This window comes from Mesoplodon densirostris, chromosome 8, assembly GCF_025265405.1.
Source record: "Mesoplodon densirostris isolate mMesDen1 chromosome 8, mMesDen1 primary haplotype, whole genome shotgun sequence".
NCBI classification, from domain to species: domain Eukaryota; kingdom Metazoa; phylum Chordata; class Mammalia; order Artiodactyla; family Ziphiidae; genus Mesoplodon; species Mesoplodon densirostris.
This window is the reverse complement of record NC_082668.1, coordinates 3,065,525-3,081,501: the sequence shown is the minus strand read 5'-3', so window position 1 is coordinate 3,081,501 and position 15,977 is coordinate 3,065,525. Positions and strand designations below refer to the sequence as shown.

The window sequence follows — 15,977 nt, the reverse complement described above, 5'->3', positions numbered from 1 at the left end:
TGTAAAGTTGGGCAAGATGCTGACCTTTTCTGTACCTGACTTTCCTCATATATAAAGTGGGGATAAAGGCACCCACTTGATAAGGGTGTTATCAAGAGGAAACTAGTGAATACAGGAAAGGCGCTTGGAACAGTGCCTGACACATGCTCAGGGCTCAATTAAACTTAGAAATTGTTATTTTGTCAAAAGGGCGAGACGGGGGGTGGCTTCATTAGAATTCAAGCATCTGGATCTTTGCCCTCTCTCACCGCTTTCGCAACTGACTTGTGTTATGGTTGGCAGGATACACGAATGCTAGACATGTCCATTTGGCTGCCTCTCAGACAAAGCAACAGGTCGGAAACTCAGCCCATCACCTTCCCCGCCCCGGGGCTCCTTCCTGTCCGGGTAAAGGGACTAACATCCTCCTCCCTCACCCTCCCGCGTGCCCCACATTCAGCAGACCCCGTTCCCTAAATCTGTCCCGGATCCATCTTTCCTGCGTTTTGCGCCCGGGCCTGGTGTTCCTCGTGTCTTGCCTTGGCTCCTGTAACAGCCTCCACTCCAGACCCCTCAGATCCACCCGCAGGAAATGAGCCTTAATTTCACCCAAAGTCACCCAAGCAGAGGGTCGGATCATGGTGGAGCCCCCCGGGACAGCGGTGACGTAGGGCGTGGCCCGCCGGCCTCGGAGGACCGGGGCTCCCGCTCCAGCCGGGCGGAAGCACGCTGACCCCTCGCTCCCCGGCCGCCCCCGGGCCCCCGCCGCCCTCGCTCCCGGTGCCGCCTACCCGCTCACCGCCCAGGGCCCGCGCACAGCACTTCCATCCGCGCTCCGCCGCCGGGACCACGCCCCGCTGTGACGCGCCTGAAGCCCCGCCCCCTGACCGCACGCAGCCGGGGCCCCGCCTCCCGGCGGAACGCCACTGAAGCGCGAGGATTGGCTGGGAGGGCGCACCTCAGCCAATCCGGACTCGGCCCGGCCCTCGCGGCCCCGCCTCCTCCCGGTGGCGCTCCTGGCAGCTACATGCTCTGCGGGTTGGGGCCGAGCCCGGGGCGGCCGGGCTGGGAGGTGTTGGGATGGAGGCGGCCGGGCCGCGGAGCAGGGACGCGCGGGGGCGAGCGGCGAGTCAGCCTGGCAGCCGAGCAGAGAAGAGCCCGCCGGAGAGGTGCGCTCCTTGAGCGGAAGGCAGGGGAAGCCGTCGGCGCCCTCCTCCAGGAAGCCCTCCAGGCGCCGCGTGGCGAGGTCTGAGAGTGGCGGCCGGCCGGTGGTCACTCCCTGAGGGAGGGGGCGGTCAGATGGTGGTCACTTTCCAGGGGAGGGGTCCTTCCCGGAGAGGGGCCGCCAGCTGGCCGGTCTCTCGCGGGCATGAGGGTCCGCGCGGGGATGCAGCGCCGCCCGGCTGTCCGCGCGGGAGGCCTAAAGCAGGGATGAGCGCTGGGAGGACGAGCGGATGCGAGGCGTGGCCTGCAAAGGGCTCCGGGAAGGTGACGCTTGGGCTAAAACCTGAGTGACATCCAGGAGTGAGCCGCACAAGTTCTGGGAGCGAGCGCGCGGGGAAGAGGAAACCGCAGCAAAGGACCCGAGGGCAGGAACGAGCCCTCGGCGTCCAGGGCAGCGAAAACTGCGGAGCGGAGGGGCTTGGGGCAACTGTCCGCGAGCAGAGCCGCAGAGCCCAGGAAGGACTTGGGGTGTCCTGGAGGTTTGAGAGGGGAGTGACGTCATTTAATTATATTACAAATTACTACTTTATATTTTAAAGGAATCCTTCTGGCTGCTTTGTAGGGAGTAGGGGTTGCAGGTAGCAGGGAAGCCAGTTGGGAATCTTTTGTCCTAATCGAGGAGGGAGAGGCGGTGTGGACCGCAGTGGTGGCAGGGGTGGCGGGAGGAGGGTTTGTACTGAGAATAAACCCGCACTTGCTGATGCGTCCTCCGAGTAGGGGGGAGGTGGGGTTAAGAAGGATGCCCCGAGGCTGCTGGCCTGAGCACCTGGCAGAGTGGGGGTGAAGACAGGGGGCCACTCCAGCCCACAGAGCTGTTCCAGCCTGCTGGGACCTTCCCCTAGGTGGGGGTGGGGGGAGATGCATCCGTGTTTGTTTGTTTGTGAGTCTTCACCCTCAATCCAGGAATTTGTTAAATACTTTCTGGGTAGGAAGGGTAATCCTCTCTACCTGAGTATGAGGAGCGGGTGTGTGTCTTTAAAATGTGGGTCCAGGCCTAAATCTGCCACGTCTTTCATTAGGTCTCACTTGCTTGGAACTGAGAAAAGGGAGCTGGGAGAATGTACTGAGTGGAGAAGAGATTCGTGATGCCTTTTTCTTTTTGGTTATGACCTTAATAATTAAGTTTAGCTTCCCGTGCAATACTGATAGCACTTTAAAGAAGTAACAAGGGCAGAGTAATCTCTGAAGTGTTCTGAAATTCAGGCTTTGAATGAGCTTAGCCAAGCAGGAGATTGAAGAGCTGTGGTCACTAGTAGTTTGAGTAATTTTGGAATACTTATCATTGGAAGTGAGAGCAGAGTTAGGGGCACATGCAGGTTTAAGACTCAACAGGACCCAGGGATTCCTAATACCCGGGTGGCCAAGGATGGCTGCTCAGACTTCCCAAGCCCCAAAGCCTTGTGCTTGGGCATCTTAGAGACAAGATGCTGCATTAAAACACTCCATGGGGGGACTTCCCTGGTGGTCCAGTGGTTAAGAGTCCTCACTTACATTGCAGGGGCCACGGGTTTGATCCCTGGTCGGGGAACTAAGATCCCACATGCTGCAAGGCGCGACCAAAAGAAAAACACTCCATGGGTTAAAGAACCTGTGTTTTAACAGCCACCATTGGAAATTGTGCTTGAATTTTCATGTGGATTGGTTTAAATGCTATTGCTGACTTTAAAGTCAGGTGAAATAATTAATGGTATCTGGCAGGATTGCCTACTATTACATATTCACGAAAGTTTCTGAAAGTTTTTGATACTGGTAAAAAGATATATGGATAAATTTCACTTAGGGATCTTTCAGGGGCTGTGCACTTGGTGTGACATTTGTCACCTTATAAACCAAGCCCCTACTCTGTGCCAGCCGTCGTCCTCAGTGTTGGCGACAGAGCTGGGAGGAAAACGGGAGCTTGTGGAGCTGCTGTTCTTTTACTTTCTGTTGATACAGAGAATAAACAAGGAACAAGTCTAGTGTGTTAGATGATGGGGTGCCTTGGAGAAACGGGGTGCCAGGGGGCACAGCCCTGGGGAGGAGGGCATGGGTGGCTGCAATTTTATTTAGAGCCCAGTTTGCCTCACAAGAAGGTCAAGTTGGAGCAAAGACCTAAAAAGTAAGGGGGGGGGGTCGGTGTGGTCATTCTAGGCGAAGAAAACGGAAAGGGCAAAGGGAGGAGAAGCAAGCCTGCACATGCCCCCCACCCCGCAGAGGAGACTGCAGCTCAGGGGAAGCAGAGTGGGGAGAGGGGGAGCAGTGGTCGCCTAGATCACCCGAGCCTCACGGCCATCGCAGGCACTGCAGGGAAACAAAGGAAAACTACTGGTGAAGTGGTGAAGTTGAAAAACCAGGGAAAAGGCCCTGGGGAATGTGGGGCTCCCTGGGACTGCAAGGTTCCCCTGCTTCCTTCAGGAGGAAGGCCAGAGTCAGGTAGGTAGCCGAGGCCCAGCGGGCCACCCCTCCTACCAAGCGGTGGAAAGAAGTTTTGAAAGTTTTGAAAGTCCAAAGGGACAATTTCCTAACAGTGATAAAGGAAACTAGCAAATACTATTGATAGATGGTTGGAAAACACATATACATTTTCCATAAATAATGAAGATGTGGAGACTTCTGAGCACAGCTTGTAGAATCCGGCACATGTAAATGCAGAGAAACACCCTAACCTTGACATTATTTGCTTCTGTTGATATGATAGACAGGGTGCAGCTGTGTTTCCAGATTTCACCTTCTTTTCCCTAATAGGCACGTCTTTATTTTCTCTCCAGCAGGAAAGTGTATATGGACTATAATGCAACCACCCCCCTGGAGCCAGAAGTCATCCAGGCCATGACTGAAGCCATGCAGGAAGCCTGGGGAAATCCCAGCAGCCCTTACCCGGCAGGTAATTCTGGAAGACACACACAGATCAGAGACGTGGGGGGCAGAGGTACTCTTAGAGAAATTGTGTACCATGTGGTATGACTCGGTTTTGGATAGATTTTCTGTTCACGGCAAATCTTTAGCTGTGATTTTGGGTAGTTTTTTCCTGAGAAGCCCAAATTTGAGCCTTGTTGGTACCATAATCTTTCATCTTTAACATACTCTCCTGTCCTCCTTTCCCAGATGAAAAAGCTGTCTTATTAAGAGTTGTTTGTAGTGACAGTGCCTATTCAAACCCTGTCACGTATCTGTCTCAGTCAACCATTACAAAATTTACAAAATAGATCTTTTGCAACATCAGGATCACATAGAATCCTGGTCTCCTTTTTTTAAAAATAAAAATTACTTTCAAATTCTTTAATTATAAATATTCTTATATGTTTCTCGTTTATTCTTGTTTTAATGTAGAGGATTAAATTGGAGGTCTTGGAAAAGAATTTGCTTCAAATCAGGAGTTACATGGCAGAGTCACGTTGTGTCTTTCAGACAGTGAGCTGAAGCTGTGTCTTCTTATTTAATGCTTTATCAGGGATAATGAAGATAAACTGTCTTAACTGTGGATCACAATGAACTAAAATAACTTTCAGACTACTGCCATGCCCTAGGATTTAGCAATACCTGTGTACAAATTGATAGGCTTTTGTGGGTTTTCATGTCGGTTTGCTTATTGAAAGCTTCACAACTTGATGACTAAAAGCTTTTGCAAAATCAGATACTAGTCATTCATTAACTTTGTTGTTGGTTTATCTTATACATATGTTCTGGCTAATCTTCTGGAAGTTGCCTTGTAGCTAATCTTTCCTCTAGGGAAACTGAAGTTTCTGACGCATAAAACTGGAGAATCCAGAGAACAGTTAAGTGCTAATAAAAAGCATTTATCATGAAGAAATTTAGGAATAACCCTCAAGGAGAAATAACCCTTCTAGACCTGATGAAGCCTGTCTGTGGATTGCATGTTGCCTTGACAGCCTTTGTTTCCACAAATTAAGAACCATAACTAAAAATGCATTGCAGTAATTCTCTGTTGACACTCAGGTAGAAATGGAAAAGAAAAAGAAAAAGGAAAGAAAGAAAAAATCACCTGTATGATAGAATGGTTTAATTATTTTCACAATATTATGATTTAATAATGATAATAGTTTCTTGGAGGGTAATCTGTTTTAAGGCAGATATTAAGGCGGTATGGGAAGAGTTTAGAAACCCAAGATGTTTTTTACTACCTTGCTTATAACCTCAGTCAGTGTCCATCAGTCAAGGATGGATCACATAAAGTATGCAGAAGCCCTGGCGTGAGTTCTGGTCCCCCTTAAAGCAATGGTGTGGACTACATTGATGACCTAGGAGGAGAGTTGCGGCATTTGGCCCAAGTGGAAAATGCACGTTATAAATGTGCAGTGTGATTGATTTCCCCTGCCCACCACCCAAGAAAAAATTCTGTAGAGCAAGTATGGAAAATGTATAGTTTTTCTGTGAGAGACAGAAACTCCCAAATAACTGTAGATTAAACAGCTTGAAATTTATTTCTCTCACAGTCCAGGGCCCATGTGGCTGCTCAGCCACTACCAGAGATCCAGCTCCTTCTATCTTAAAACTTTTTCCATCTTTAACATGCACCTGCCCCTTGGGGTCAAGATGGCTCCTGCAGCTCAAGCCATCATGTAAGCAGTCCGGCCTGTGGGACGGAGAGAAAGAGGAGGAGAAAGGGCTGCCTCAGTCCTTTAGAGACACTTCTGGAAGTTGCAAGGACCACTCTGGCCTGTAACCCACTGCCAGAGGTTGGTCCCATGGCCACGCGTTGGCATTTCCGTTGCAGTGGAAGTTGGGAAATGGGGTCTAAATTCTGAACTCCTCTAAGACTTTCTTCATTTAAATGTGGCCTTAATGAAGATGTGTTCCAGCTGAAAATGTCTCCGTGGTAGAGGGAGGGAGAGTGGCAGCAAGGGCAGCCCCAGCACAGACGGGACGCCCGCCGGACGCTCCTGCCGCAGTTACCTTGGAGTAGTGGGACTGCAGGAGGTTTTGAGCATTTTCTTTTTGTATCCCGGTATTTAATTCTTCTACAGTCAGCATGCCTACTGTAATGAGAAGAAAACTTTACTAAAGCCAAGCTTTTGTCTCTTCAAAACTCTGTTTCTCGGGCCTCCCTGGTGGCGCAAGTGGTTGAGAGTCCGCCTGCCGATGCAGGGGATACGGGTTCGTGCCCCGGTCTGGGAGGATCCCATATGCCGCGGAGCGGCTGGGCCCGTGAGCCATGGCCGCTGAGCCTGCGCGTCCGGAGCCTGCGCGTCCGGAGCCTGTGCTCCGCAACGGGGGAGGCCACAACAGTGAGAGGCCCGCATACCGCAAAAAAAAAAAAAACAAACAAAAAAAACAAACAAACAAACAAACAAAAACTCTGTTTCTTAGCTGACACAGCAGTATACACGCTGTGCTATGACATTCCCCGGCTCACCCCCCAGCGCTTGTGGGTGCCTCTGGCTGTGGAAATGCGGGGAGGGTCACTGTGTGCACAGTGAGTTAGGTTGACCGTGCTCTCGCACGCACCCACGTCTCTTTATTAGTGAGAACCTGCATGGTGGGTGGGGATCAGAGCTCAGGTTCACAGCTGAGGGCGTCCTCTCTCAGAGTGGGCCAGCGGCCTGCAGCATCTCGGGCTGGTCCCCAGATGGAACCCAGCTCTCCTAGCCCCGGGTTCTGGAGTTTCCCCACCATCACCCCTCCTGCTGCAGTCAGGGATTCCCTAGGGCCTTTTCCCCAGGTGTCTTCTGACACACTCAAGGGCAGCCCTCCCTCAGGAGGGAGGGTCTGGGGCTCACCTTCAAGGGCTCCAGTCCTCCCCTGTGAGCCGTCCACTCAGCTTGCCTGGAGGGCGCTTACTCTGTGTCTGGTGGGTGGAGCAGCCAACAGACAAAGGTCCTGCTCTTGGGAGGGGGCAGCAGGCAGCGGGCAGTTAACAGATGCAAGTGTGTGAGGTGGACAAAGCCCTGTGGGGAGCAGTGAAGCCGGATAAAGGGCAGACAGTGCTGGGGGAGGGGTCCCCCTTTGCGGAGGATGATCCTAATCTCAGATGACATACGTTTGCAGATGAGGAGGGGACACCTGGGGAGGCACTTCGGGCAGAGGGTTGTGGGTGACAGCAGGGGCTTCGGGGGACCAAGGGGTTTGGGGGCAGTGCCACGCTGGGCTGTGGAGGCCACTGTGAGGTGAGAGCCGGCTCTCGTGGGCCTGGGGTGGAGTGCGTCTGGAGGGCCTGAGCAGAGGGGTGACATAACTGAGGTCACTCACGAGACCCCACACTCTGAAAACGTATTAAGGACCCCAAAGAGCCTCTGCTTATGCACGCTTTGTCTGTAGATATTTGCCATATCAGAACTTAACACTAAAAAACTTTAGATACGTATCTATTCATTAAAAGTAACAATAATAAATCCATTACATGTTAACTTTTTTTTTATGAAAAAGAAACTATCTTTTCCAAAACAGAACAGATTTAGTGAGAAGAATGGCACTGTTGTACATGTTTGAAAATCTTCAAGGTCTGGATAAACAGAAGATGTTTGGGTCCCATACCTGGCTCTGTATCCAGTCCATTGCAATATTCACATCACGTAGCCTCTGGAGGGCTTCCTTACATACCTGTGAGAAAATGAGTGAAAAAAAGGCAAATGATGTCTCAGTATTATTATGAAAATAGCTTTGACTTTGTGGACCCCCAGAGTTCCCCAGACCACACTTTGAACACAGGTGATTTAACCAATATTGGTTGAGTACCTACTGTGTGCTGAGCATTGTTCCTGGTGAGGGAAAAGCACAGAGCACAAAGAATTGTTGGGTTTTCAAGGCATTACCTTGGCCGCTTTGTGGAGAATGGACCACAGTGGGGTCCGTGGAGTTGGGGTCATGCCAGGGGAATATCACAGCAGTGGCCTTGACTCAGCTGGTGGCTGAGGCAGGGGGAGGTGGGGTTGGATTCTGGATATTTTTGACAGCAGTTCCTACAGGATTTGATAATGGGTTGGGTGATGGGGTAGGAGAAAGAGGAGCTTTCACCCTGGTCCCCTGGAAGGATTGAGTTGCCGTTTACTTACTGAAAAAGGAAAGGCTGGGAGCCTTTGAGAAAGGAGCCAGTTTGGGGGGAGGGAGGCAGGCATTCAGCTTTTTTGTTTGTTTGTTTGTTTTCGTTTTTAAATTTATTATTTATTTATTTTTGGCTGCATTGGGTCTTCATTGCTGCGCACGGGCTTTCTCTAGTTGCGGCGAGCGGGGGCTACTTTTCATTGCGGTGCGAGGGCTTCTCATTGCGGTGGCTTCTCTTGTTGCAGAGCACGGGCTCTAGGCGCGTGGGCTTCAGTAGTTGTGGCCCGTGGGCTCAGTCGTTGTGGCTCGCGGGCTCTAGAGCGCAGGCTCAGTAGTTGCGGCACACGGGCTTAGTTGCTCTGCAACATGTGGGATCTTCCCGGACCAGGGCTCGAACCTGTGTCCCCTGCCTTGGCAGGCGGATTCTTAACCACTGCGCCACCAGGGAAGTCCCCGGACGTTCAGCTTTGAATGTATGTAGTTTCAGATGCCTGTTGGACATCCAGGTAGGGTGAGTGGCATCCAGAACAAGGTCTGGGTTGGAATTTTGGGCATATGTTGATGTACAAGTTGTGGACATCACCTTCTTTTTTCTTGGGTAAACACTATTTGCCATAAACACCTAGGAGCAGAACGGCGGGGTCAGATGGGAGGTGTAAGTTTGACTTCCTAAGGAACTGCTGTGCTCTCTCCAAAGTGCTTGTACCCGTTTCTGTTCCCACTGATGTGAATGAGAGTTGCGTTTTCTCCACATCCTCCCGACCACTTGGACTGACCAATCTCTTCATTTCAGCTGTTCCAATAGGTACATCACGGTGGTGAGGTAGCCCCCCGAATCCTTGTGTAGAAGGGTCTCCAAGACTTGTCGATAAGTGGAAAGGGAAGGTGTTTTTAGGGGGTTTTTTGTTTGTTTGTTTGTTTGTTTGTTTTTGTAGTACGCGGGCCTCTCACTGTTGTGGCCTCTCCCATTGTGGAGCACAGGCTCCAGACGCACAGGCTCAGCGGCTATGGCTCACGGGCCCAGCCGCTCCGCGGCACATGGGATCTTCCCAGACCGGGGCACGAACCTGTGTCCCCTGTATCGGCAGGCTAACTCTCAATCACTGCGCCACCAGGGAAGCCCTGAAAGGGAAGTTTTTGCAAACCAATTTGTAAATTATGAAACCCATTTTTGAAAAGGAAAAAGAAAACCCTGTGAAATGCTTATATGAAGGTCTACAGGCACATCGAAACAGGCTCTGGGGGCTACATGCCACATGGGCCACCCGATTGTCCTGGGAAGGGCAGTGGGGCATGGGCAAGGGACCTGCCGCTGTGGGACCAGCCCAGCAGCCCCTCAGAGGGGGCTTCTCAGCAGAATCCTGGAAGAAGAGTGGGCCGTGAGCTGGTGGACGGGCTTTGAGCGGCACTCAGGAGGAGCTAACAGTGTACCGGGCCGGGGTCCTGGCCAAACTGATTGACGTTTACTGCAGTCTTTTAAAGTATCACTGATTGAAAGGACTGGGTTTCCTAGACACCCCAGACCTTCATTGCTTGTAATTAGAACCTACGCAATAGTCTTAAGGAGTGTGTGGATTACTTTGTATATTTATTTTTACCACATCGTTTTACATTTCTATCTTTACGTATGTTTTATTATTTATATGTTTATTTTAGTGGTACCTGCTCAAAAAAATTTTTTTATAAATAGGACCGAATAGTCAAAAAAGTTTGGAGTCTACTGGTCTACAGACTAAAAATGGTCATCAAAATTTTCAGAATTCCCATCCCAGAGCCTTTCTTTCTCTGCCACATGAAGTTTGGTTCCTGTTTTCCTGCTCTCCAGTGAAACTGGGAGTAGCTGGGCTCCTAGCAGCTGTTTGAAAGCAAACGTGTCCCTGAGGCAGTGACCTTTCTCGTTACCTAGGGGACGGGCAGTATGACATATGGCATTGGGCTTTGTGTCGCGGAGTCACAAGTTCTATTTTTGCTTATTTTTGTTGTTTTGCAGCGTGATCTTAAGCAAATTATTCCATCCTTTCATTCTCCTGTCTTGACGGATGGGAAGCAAGGCAGATGGCCACAGCTTCCCCTCTCCCGTAGCATCCGGTAAGAAGGAAACCATGTCTCAGGGAATTTTAGGGTTCCCAGGCATCGTCCCATATTTGTTTCTGGCTCTTACTAAGTTACTGAAATCTCAGTAGTTTTCACTGGTTTGCTCACATCTTACAGCTGCCCCTTGGCCAAGTGATTTCTGGTTGTAGCTCACGTAGGTGGAGCACGTTTTGTCTTAGAACTGCCCACTCAGATCTCTCACTCCTTCATGTCTGGTTGTTCTTTTAAACATGTGTTGATTGGACTTGGTGAAGCAAAGTTAATGAATTTCCACTTTGGTCCCTCAAGGTAGGAAGGCCAAGGAGATTATCAATGCAGCTCGGGAAAACCTTGCCAAGATGATAGGTGGGAGACCTCAAGACATGATCTTCACTTCCGGGGGCACAGAGGTAAACAGTCTCAACAGTCTCATGTTCTTTTAGCTGTAAGTTATTTTTTTTTTAAAGTAGAAGGTGACTGCCTCTTGGTATTATTGTTTTTTAAAGAAAGAGAAATACTTTGTCCTTGATATAATTAGCCAACATTTATCCTATAAGTGAATTCCAGGGGGCTGATAGGATATTTGTTACATAACATATAAATTAATTTGCTTTGCATTGCTATTTCAATAAAGAGAGTTTCCCCTTCATTTTGGCCTGTAGTCATTCCTTTGAATCCCACTAAGTTGCTTACCTTGTTAAGAGTGAGGTTTCCAGTCAGAATGGCCATCATCAGAACATCTACAAATAATAAATGTGGAGAGGGTGTGGAGAAGAGAGGACCCTTCTACACTGTTGGTAGGAATGTAAATTGGTGCAGCCACCATGGAGAACAGTACAGAGGTTCCTTAAAAAACTAAAAATAGAACTGCCATATGACCCAGCAATCCCACTCCTCGACATACATCTGGAAAAGACAAAAACTCTAATTCGAAAAGATACATGCACCCCAATGTTGATAGCAGCACTATTTACAATAACCAAGACATGGGAACAACCTGAATGTCCATGGACAGATGAATGGATCAAGATGTGGTATATATACACAACGGAATACTACTCAGCCATAAAAAAGCATGAAATAATGCCATTTGCAGCAACATGGATGGACCTAGAGATTATCATACTGAGTAAAGTAAGACAGAGAAAGACAAATATAATGTGATATCACTTATATGTGGAACCTTAAAAAATGATATAAATGAACTTATTTACAAAACAAATAGACTCACAGACACAGAAAACAAACTAAGGCTTATCAAAGGGGAAACGGGGGAGAGATAAATTAGGAGTTTGGGATTAACAGATACACACTACTTTATATAAAATAAACAACCAACAAGGACCTACTGTATAGCACAGGGAACTATATTCAGTATCTGGTAATAATCTGTAATGGAAGAGAATCTGAAAAAGAACATATATATAATGGAATCACTTTGCTGTACACCTGAAACTAACACAACATTGTAAATCAACTATACTTCAATTAAAAAAAAAAACACACGGGGCTTCCCTGGTGGCACAGTGGTTGAGAGTCCGCCTGCCGATGCAGGGGACACGGGTTCGTGCCCCAATCCTGGAAGATCCCACATGCCGCGGAGCGGCTGGGCCCGCGAGCCATGGCCGCGGAGCCTGTGCGTCCGGAGCCTGTGTTCCGCAACGGGAGAGGCCACAGCAGCGAGAGGCCTGCATACAGCAAAAAAAAAAAAAAACAAAAACAAAAACAAAAACAAAAAAAAACACAAAAGAGCTTGAGGTTTGACCCGATTTCAAAGGTACTTCTTTTTAAATTGATAGAAGATACTCAGTGACAGTGTGATGATGTCAAGGTCTCTACTCAAGTAGTAATTCTCACCATCTCATTTCCTTATTGGAGAAGAAGGTCATCCACAGGTGATGTGACTGTCCACATAAAAAACCAAGAGACTCTGCAGCTAGATTATTAGAGTTAGTAAGTAAATTCAGCAAAGTTATTAGATAAAAAAATCAATTGTATTTTTATGTACCAGCAACAAACAGGTATTTACCAGAGCATCAAAAAATATCAAATACTTAGGAAATAAATCTAGTAAAAAAGCTTTTGTAAGACATCTGCACACACACGTTGGGAAAGGAATAGAAGCATTACCGAGAGCCTTCAAAGAAGTTCTACATAAATGCAGCATATACCATGTTCACAGATGGGAAGACTCAGTGTGATAAGTATGTCAGCTCTTTCCAGGTGGATCTGTAGATGCAAAGCAACTTCAGTCAAAATTCTGACTCTTTTTCGATGGAATCTCGCAAACTAATTTATATGGAAATACACAATGCCGACGAGAATAGCCAGATCTTCTTCAAGATTAAGAACACAGTGAATTGTTCTAACTAATTAAGGCAGACGGTCTTAGGGCAAGGAGAGACACGAGGCCCGAAACAGGGCCATACCTGGATGGGTCCTTGTCATGTGACAAGGCCTGGCCTTTGTGATGTTGAAGAGATGGATTCCTTAGATAAAATACAGAGAACTTGGGCTTCCCTGGTGGCGCAGTGGTTGAGAGTCCGCCTGCCGATGCGGGGGACGCGGGTTCGTGTCCTGGTCTGGGAGGATCCCGCGTGCCGCGGAGCGGCTGGGCCTGTGAGCCATGGCCGCTGAGCCTGCGCATGCGGAGCCTGTGCTCTGCAGCGGGAGAGGCCACAACAGTGAGAGGCCCACGTATCGCAAAAAAAAAAAAAAAATACAGAGAACTTTAATCATAAAAGAAAAGGATAAATTCTACCACCACCACCACCACTAAACAATTTGTAGTTCATCAGAGAACCTTGGAGGAAATCAGAAGACCAGCCTGACAGTGGGCAAAGATGGTAGAAAAATGGGCGAGAAAAGTGAACATGTACTTCACAGAGAAACCCCTGTGGTTTCTACGGGGGAGAAGGTGCTCAGCCTCATTACGTGGTCAGAATACAAAGGTAAACAACAACGTGGGTCGCCTCTGCCCACCCATCAGGATGGTAACAAGAAGTCCAACAACAGGAAGTATCGACAAAGGATGCACAGCAGCGAGCACGCACGGCGCTGGCAGGAGTGTAGACTGGAAACCGTTCTGGAAGGTGGGTTGGCATCACCTCGTGAAGTCGAGGCCACGCCACCCTATCAGCCAGCAGCTCCTCTCAGGTACGTACCATAGAAGAACGGGGCACGTGGGCCGCAGGGGCAGGCAGGACTGTCAGTGGTAGCGTTCACGACAGCCAGAGACTGGGGACAGCGCAGATGTCCCTCCAAGTAGCATGGACCGATATTCACACCTCTGCTGAAGTCCTGGGTGGAAGGGTACCACACAGTCCCCTGCAGCCACGCGGAGGGATGGAGAGTGTGGAGCGGAGGGCGTCAGCCAGAGGCTGTGCTGAGTCGGGCCGGGCCGGGCCGGGCCAAGCTGACCAGAGGGGAGGGGAGCTGCCGCCAGGCCCCTGGGCACCGACCACCCCCCAGGACCAGACTCCTGGTGCCCCGCAAGGGGCCGCCCCAGCTGCCCCGTGGGCCGTCCTGGTCTTGCCTGGGACCAGATGCTGAGGGGCCTGGTGGCCTGGGGGCATGTGGTACGTTTTTAGTTGTGACTGACCGGTTCCGACAGAGGCTGCTGTGCCCCCAGTGCCACCTGGGCGCTCAGCGTGGAGTCCTGTGCCCTTTGGTACCTGCAGGTGGGGGCAGCACATGGGAGGGGCCCAGGCACCTTTGTCACGTTCATGGTGAGTTGGCTCAGCTCTGACCGGAGGTGTGCGGCCCCCGAAGGCCCTCCTTTCCGGACCAGGAGTCGCTGTGTTTTCTGCGAGGGGCTGACCTAGGGCTTTCAAGGGCCATCCACCTTCAGAGGAACACATGCAGCCTTCCATCCTGGCCGTCTCCTCCCCATCATCTGGTTTGCTGTGTCTCAGACCTGGGTGAGCCCTGCCGTCGGCCGCCTCGTCCTCCATCAGGGCCACCTGTTGGACTCTCAGTGCCTTTCAAGTCCTCTGAGCACCGGCTGACCCTGTGTGGGTTCCTCAGCACAGGACAAGCAGCAGCCACCGCCTTCCCGCTGGGCGGTGCCTTCAGACACGTGAATAGGTTGGATCTTCAGTTGAGAAAAAAATTAATTCAGTCCAATTCCATTCATTTGAAGGTCAAAAAGAGGCAAAATAACTTAGGGATCCTTACCTAGGAAGGAAAAGCATAAAGAAAAGCAAGGAAACGATTACCATGCAAATCAGGGTGGAGGTTAGCTGGCATGGGGGTGGGGCAGTGATTGAGGGCGGGTGGGAGGTGTTCCCTGGTGTGGGTCATGTTTTCATCTTGACCCAGGTCACGGTTACTCAGGCCTTCACTGTCATACTTTCTCATGAAACTTAAATTTCTATTTTATACACTTTTCTGTGTATATGTTGTATTTAGCAATAAGAGAAAAGGTCCTTAAAAACAAAAATCTCCCACCCATCCCCTCAGTTATCCACTTCCTCTCCCTACAGGAGACCAGCATTGTTAGTTTCTGTCGAGTCCTGCAGAGATAGCCTTTGCCTTAGAAACAGATTAGGTGTGTAGATTTATATATTCTTTTCTCCTTCCCTTTTTACCTCTTCAAGGATTTGGGGGATGTATAAGCAAATGTGTATGTATCTCGCCCTTTTTATACAAATTGTATGATGCTGTATATAATGCTCGCTACCTTTTTTCATTTAACAAGTTCCTCTTGAGATCTCTGGCATCAGCCCTTAGGGCATTCCCTCTGTGCTTTTACATCTGCTTGGTGTCCACTTGGCGTCCACTGAACAAGTCCCCTTATGGATAGACGTTGAAGGGTTTCCTAAGGTTTTGCTGTTACGTCATTGTACACTTAACCAGTAACCTTTTACATCCATCATTTTGCTTCTGTTTAAGTGTAGCTGTAGGATCAAGTCCAAGAACTAGACTTCCTGGGTCAGAGGGCCTGTTTGATAGATATGCCAGATGGCCCTTAACAGAGGTTGTGCCAGTTCACGTTCCCACCAGCGATGGGTGCCTGGGCAAAATACTCTTTTTTGACAGATTTAGAAAATTTTAAAAATGCATAATGTTGCTTAACAAAACGCCTGCATAATCCACCGGAAACGAATTCTGACATTTTTGAAAGTTGAAAACCCCCAAATCTTTGTAGTTAGGCCTTTCAGAAGGTGCAGCTCAGGAGCTGATTTTCTTTGAGACCATTTTTTTGTTTGGTTGTTTTCTTTTTAAATGTTAGCTACAAAGGAAACTACAAATGAGAGAGATTGTTACTCTAAGTCTACCCTTAGGATAGTTTTCGTCAATGATTTTTCTGCTCTGTCTGCAGTCAAATAACTTAGTCATCCATTCTGTGGTGAAACACTTCCACAAAGTCCATGCCGGAGTGGGGGACCCGGCCGAGCGTCCCAGCCCAGTGGAGGGGCCCCTGCCTCACATCGTCACCTGCACCGTGGAACACGACTCCATCCGCCTGCCCCTGGAGCACCTGGTGGAAGAACAAGTGGCCGGTGAGTGGGCAGCTGGCTGAGGTCCGGCGACCCGGGTGCCCCGTGAATCACTTACCCTCTGGCGCTTGGGCTGCCTGGCTGTGCCCAGGGGCGAAGGTTACAAGGCCTGTCCTTCCAGATTTTCCTTGAGGGAGAAATCAGTCACCAGTGCGTGGAACTGGTCATTTATCACCGCATGATACGTCAGACTCTTGTACATGATATATACGTGCATATTTA

The 15,977-nt window shown here is 49.5% G+C and overlaps 1 protein-coding gene across 6 annotated transcripts in view; it reads left to right on the top strand.

Annotated features, from left to right (window-relative positions):
- The first annotated feature begins 1,001 nt into the window (after positions 1-1,001).
- The window catches only part of SCLY (selenocysteine lyase), a 30,056-nt gene continuing 15,080 nt past the window's right edge, over positions 1,002-15,977 (top strand). For 2 of the 6 annotated variants that reach the window (XM_060107100.1, XM_060107105.1), the window contains exons 1-4: positions 1,002-1,148; positions 3,951-4,066; positions 10,564-10,664; positions 15,578-15,758. In XM_060107100.1, the coding sequence (XP_059963083.1) occupies positions 1,060-1,148; positions 3,951-4,066; positions 10,564-10,664; positions 15,578-15,758 (487 nt within the window). In that variant the 5' untranslated portion in view covers positions 1,002-1,059. Of the gene's footprint in view, positions 1,226-3,950; positions 4,067-10,171; positions 10,270-10,563; positions 10,665-15,577; positions 15,759-15,977 lie in introns of those variants that run through there. The other 4 variants (XM_060107101.1, XM_060107106.1, XM_060107103.1 and 1 more) reach the window with 4 other exon arrangements.